The 6044-nt window shown below is 40.0% G+C and overlaps 1 protein-coding gene across 1 annotated transcript in view; it reads left to right on the plus strand.

Annotated features, from left to right (window-relative positions):
• The first annotated feature begins 201 nt into the window (after positions 1 to 201).
• The window catches only part of NKAIN3 (sodium/potassium transporting ATPase interacting 3), a 328125-nt gene continuing 322282 nt past the window's right edge, over positions 202 to 6044 (plus strand). The window contains exon 1 of the mRNA XM_026036279.1: positions 202 to 586. Within this exon, the coding sequence (XP_025892064.1) occupies positions 202 to 586 (385 nt within the window). The remainder of the gene's footprint in view (positions 587 to 6044) is intronic.

Here is a 6044-nt window from a genome sequence, read left to right on the forward strand (position 1 = left end):
CCCCCGCCGCTGCTGCGCGGGGCTGCGCTCCCCTCGTCCAGCTCCCCGCCGCGGCCCGGGAAAACCCTTCAACAAAGAGGCGGGAGCCGGGGGGAAGGGCAGGCCGGGAAGGAGGGACGGGCGGCCGGGCTGCGCTGAGCCCCCCGCGCGGGGCTGCGGGAGCGCGGCGGGAGCGGCGCCTCCGCCGGGGCGGCCGCCGCCATGGGCTGCTGTTCGGGGCGCTGCACCCTCATCTTCCTCTGCGCGCTGCAGCTGGTGAGTGCGCCTGGCCACGGGCACGGCAGCGGGAACGGGCAGGGACGGCCGCCCAGCCCCACGGCGGGGCGACACGGGCTGCCCTCCTCGYCCCCTGCCCCTAACTTCGGCGGCGCGACAGGAGCGGGATGCGACGTCGCGGGCAGGGAGGGAAGCGCCACCACCGCCGTCGGGCCGCTCGGGGGGGCAGCGGTGCCCCGGCCCCCCGCGCCCCGACGGGGCCACCCGCCGCGTGGGACAGGGAGAGGGAGAGAGCAGAGGAAGGAGCCGGACGGACGGCGCGGCGCCCGACGGGGCCACGGGTCGGAGGGCGCGGACCGGCTGTGCCGGGGTGCTYGAGGGGGCGCCCCAAAATCACCGGCGCCACCCTTCCTTTTTCCTGGCCCCCTTTCCCTCCTCCTTCCCTTTCCCACTTTCCTTTCCATTTTCCCTTTCCTCCTTTTTTTTCTTCCTCCAAATTTCAAATTCTGCCCATCTTCTTCTGTAAGTTGCTTGGGSTTCTCTTTCCCTGATTAAATATTCCTGAGTGTGCAACTGAAACAACAGGGGAAAAAAAAATGCATCTTCTTCCCATTGTTTACCGAAGTTGGCAGATTTGTTTCAGGGGAAAGGCTTGGCCAGACAAAACAAGAGCAAACCCTAATAATCCTTCCTCTGGCTCATTAGCGGCATGATAAAATAATGCTTTTCCTTTAAGAGTTAGTTATAGTCCCAAGAGTATTTTAAAAGATTTTTCTCTTTTCTACTGACTCAGAGTCATCATTTTGCCACATGATCTTTCTTTAGAGGAGCTCTGTGCCTTGCGTGTTTCTGTAAAGGGAAGAAAGTGGGATGCATCTGCTATTGTTTTTTTTTTAATGCTTTGCTAATCTTTCTAGTTTTCTCTTACAGCAAATTGAAATGGTTTCTGCTTTGGGGGCACTATTAATATACACTTAAATGTGATACGTATAAGTGCTATGGGAAGTACCTCAGCCTTTCTCAAGGATTTGCACCATACACCTCGGTTTACAAAGGCTGAAATCTTCATTGTTTCCAGTGRGGGTCTGCACCTCACTTACATTTGCTTCAATGTGATGGATGTAGTGTAGAAACTTGAAACAGCCTTGCCAAAAAGCAGAGAATACATCATTTGTACTTTTTAGTTTTAGGAAAGCTTTTGTAAACATATTTATGGCTAAAAAAAATCTTTCTGTTTTTTCTTTTTCTTTCTTTTTTTTTTTTTCCTACTTTTGCACCAGTTTTGCAGATACTGCCCTATTGACTGCTGGAAAATTGCTCCTGATTTACTTCAGTGCATTTGGGAGGAGAAATAAACCCATCTTCAAAAATCTCTCTGTCCCATAGCTATAAAGGTTATAATAACTGTATTTACTATACTGCAGAATTACCTGGAGGCTATAGAAATTGAAGTAAAGTGTGAACAGTCACCATAACCTGTAGGGAAATGCATATAAAATCTTTCAGAAAAATATCATATTTTATAGAAGACCTCACAGATGATCTAAAAACTTTTAAGAAATGACTTTAATATGTAGTCTTTTCTGCTGCACCTACCTGTTTTATAATAACAGTACCAGTGTTAYATCTGTACCTTTTAGGAACTGCTAAATGTCTGTATCGCAAAATGCTTTCACTAAAGTTCATTTTCATTAGAGAAATAGAATCCATGTTTTAGATCTAAGATGTAATCTCGTAGACAAGAACTCAAATCTCAAGTAGTTGTGGGGATTTTGGTGATAGTAGCATTGAATTTATGTCTGTTGTCACCACAGGCTGTTTTACATCTTTTTCTAACATCTCAGAGGTCATGAGTATAAAACATGCCTAGCAAAACTGCATCCCCTGACATTACTGTCATTAAGCAAGATTTATTTTACCTTGCATCCATTTATGGAGAGTTGAAAGACCTATTACTAACTGTGGACAACATTTAGATTAAATACTACAAAAGCCAAAGCACGTGTAATGCTAATTTGCATCATTTCAAAAGTAAGATGATTCATATGGCTTGAAAAAAGACTTCAGAAAAGGTGAAAGGTTTCCATGTATTAAAAAAAAAAAAAAAAAAAAGAGCTAGGAAGTTGGTCACCTTGGGCATATTGTAGACATGGCAGAAAAGGCATGAATATATGTCAGAAATGGCATGAACAGCTCAGGCTTAGCCTTTAGACTAAGCTTTAGATACCACCTAGAGAAAGTTAAGCGGGATATTACAAAATGCAGTTAGCAACACCTTTTATAGTAGACATGTGCCGTAGAGATTCTCTGTATTATTAAATGGTGGGAAGTAGTGAGCTCCCTGGAAGCATGTTCCTGTCTGGTTCTCTGTAGTTCTAAAAGTATAAGCAGAGTTTAATAACCTCATAGTGCTATTTCTTGATTTATTCAGAACTGACTTCTTCTCTCATGCCTGTTGGGCATCTTCATGAAAATATGTTGTTGGGGTGAAGATCACAATTACTAGGTAAAGAGGACAACAGTTCTTGTGTGTCAGTTTGTAAAATATAGATTGTATTGTTGTGTGTATATAGATTGTATTTCTGTAATGGTGATCCTCTAAGTGCATTAACTTCAAAAGGATTTGTTTGTGTATGTTGGGAGAATTTCAACATAATTGAAAAATGATACTATTTTCATTTTAATGTTTGGATCCACAGAAGTGTTTCTTGCTGAGTTAGGGCTTTTACTTTTCATAATAAATACATTTTACTGCTGAATTTAGTAATGTCAAGAACATTCATTGGATAATCTTACATAGTTCAATTATAATCTCATTCTTAGATGTTAGCCGTGAGGAATTAATCCCAGAGACCATGTGCCAGGGGGCACTTGTTTGGGAAAGGCTGTTAAGCATGTGGATTCCTGAGTGGTTAGCTTGTACCTCTGCAGGCTGAGGGACAAGTCTGTCTCTGAAAAGTATGCAAATTTTGCTAAAGGAATGAAAAAAAAGACTTTTTTTTTGATCTTTCTCTTTGACTGTTTTGCWCTTTGTACTTGCTCTTACTGCAAGTAAGCATTGCAATACACCTTTTGCAAAGTTGTCAAGATGAGAACTTAAAGGTATGTATATATCTTTCTGTGCATAAATCTGTCATGAATAGATTACGTATACATCAGGAAAATACATCTTCAGGATCTATGAATCCTTTGGATGATAGCCATACTTTTACTATTACCATCAGGAGTCACAGATGTTGGCCTTGTTTGTACTAGAAAATTAAAGCAGCTGCCAGAGATGGAGCCTGTGCTAGAGTAGCCACCATGCCATAAAATACTGCAGCATGCAAATGTTTGGAAAATAAAGCAATTGCAGAAAGTATTAAATTCTGAAAGGGGTAAATTGGCAAAGAATTGCACAGAGATTTAGCTGTGTGAATCCAATTGATGTTAATATGTGTCACACAGTGAAAATCTTCATGCTGCTTTGAAAATATATTTCTGAGTAACTGCCATTGCAGGATAATTTTATTTTAACATTTACATAAGTGGAAGTTTTTGGTACCAAGAAGTACACAGATGTGCAAGCATAAAGAATTGTAAATAATAGAGATCACAGATGAGATTTTCAAAGCAGTGAATGGAAGATTAATCAAAGTTACATAGCTGAGTTTCCTTTATAACTTGSAAAATTTTATTGCCTGTCTTTAGCTTTGGACTTCACTGAGCGCTCTTCTTTGTATAGACTTTGCTTTTGAAGTATAACCTTATATGGTATAGACAGTATAAAATCATCTGTTTCCTTTTTACCCGGTTACTTTCCAAGTAATTTGTAAGCAGACCACAAGAGGAAATAATTGTCATGGAAGTACAGCTTCTGTGCATTAATATTTAGAGATTGTTTGGTGAGTGAAGTTGGTCATTTTAGCAAGTTAATGATATTACTCTTGGTAGTTAGCGAGCTAATGATATAACTCTTGATATACAGAAGATTTATGTTTGTAATTCCCATTAACAATAATTATACTGATGTATGTAAATCCCTAACACTTGGAGATAAAACTGTATCTGTTTTCTAAACTGTATCTGTTTTCTGTTATCTAAAAGATAACATTTCACCATTTATTACTATACATAATGCAACTCCAGTGGTTGTGTTGGGAAGTGATATATACTGCACATAGATTTTTGTCTCATTTTAAAATGCTTCATAAAGCTGGAAACTATAAGTTCTGCTAAAACACACTTTATGAAATCTTACAGTTTTGGCTGTCTGGCTTATATGCTAGCAATGTCATACTGCAGTTACTCAGTTAACAGTTTAGGGATTCAAGAGATTTGATAAATTGAAAAAGTAAAACCTTTGAACCAATAAATCGCTGCATCTTTTTATGTTGGTAAAGGAATCACCAACYCACTGATCTGGAGAGGAAGCATCTGTCCACTGGTAGTGCAGAGAAAGAAAGGAAGAGGGAGTGTGCGTTGTACTAACTTGGGTTTTAGCTCTGTACAACATAATGGTTGCGGGATATTTTCCTTTCTGCTAAGGAAACTCACGTGAGATGGGTAATTTGCTCAGGTAACTCAAATGATATCCCCAAAATATACAACTCCTAGTGACTGTGCCTCACAGGTTGATATTCTTGTTCTACAGATGTATGAATGTACTTAAAGCTAGGGATTGAAATCATGCGCCACATTCAGTAGAACAAGCTGAGCAAAATCTTTGCAAGTTAATAATCAAAAAGCGTATGAGTTTATAGCATTTGCAAGATCTCTGTCTTCAAGAACACAAGAGTAACAGCTAGCAGTGAGTTTTCAGTTAATGGTTTTTTGCTTACTTTACACAACTACTGGAAGATGTCTGTCATTAAAATATACTTTCTTTGGTAGTGTTTAACCACTTCATACACCAAAAAATCAACCTCAACAATGTAGTCCCCTCCTCCCAGAACTCCATATAATAGTTCTTTCAATTCATTGCTTCAAAGTTGAGAATTCAAGACTTGAGGAACTTTTCAGAGAGCAGAAATTCCTTTTTGTTTGGTTGTTTTTTTTTTTTCTTTAATGTTGAGATGAAAGATTTAGGATTTTAACAATCATAGTAGGAATCGACACTTCATTGAGAAGTATGAGTTGTATAGACATCCTTTCCATCTATAAGGCCAGTAAGTTTGGGGAGATAATTATTTTAGGACTATCTGCTCCTGATTTACCCTTGTTCAAGATGTTCTATATTCTGCTAAAACAAAATTCTTGAGCCTGGGAAACACAGTTTGCTTTCTTGAAAGTCATTGAAATTCAGCAGGAAGGGCTCTTTTGGATCTAAATGGAATTTGGCTAGGACTTGCAGAACGTGAATGTGGGGTAAAGGTTTATGCTTAGAGATCAATTAAATATTTATATTTAATTATACTTATATTCCAATTAAATATTTAGGGAAAGAAAAAGTTCACTGGGAGAACAGTCAAACAGTGGAGCAGATTTTCTGGAGAGGCTGGGGCATCTCCATCCTTTAAGTTCAAAACCCAGTTGACATTGGCTTTCAGAAGCCTGTCTTAACTTTGAATTTGTAATCCTCCTTTTCTAAGGAGGATTTTACAAGATGGCCTTAAGATATCCTTCTCAGCTTAGATTATCCCATGGTCCTATGGTTTCACCCAAGTTTAAAGAATAAGGGCTTTGACTTCTTTCTTAGCAGGATATTTAAAATGTACAGTAATTTAGGTTGTTTTGAGAGGATTATTTTCTTTCTCCTTCCTTCCTTCCTTCCTTCCTTCCTTCCTTCCTTCCTTCCTTCCTTCCTTCCTTCCTTCCTTCCTTCCTTCCTTCCTTCCTTCCTTCCTTCC

This window comes from Nothoprocta perdicaria, unplaced genomic scaffold (assembly GCF_003342845.1).
Source record: "Nothoprocta perdicaria isolate Ctin4 unplaced genomic scaffold, notPer1 scaffold_175, whole genome shotgun sequence".
In the NCBI taxonomy this organism is placed as follows: domain Eukaryota; kingdom Metazoa; phylum Chordata; class Aves; order Tinamiformes; family Tinamidae; genus Nothoprocta; species Nothoprocta perdicaria.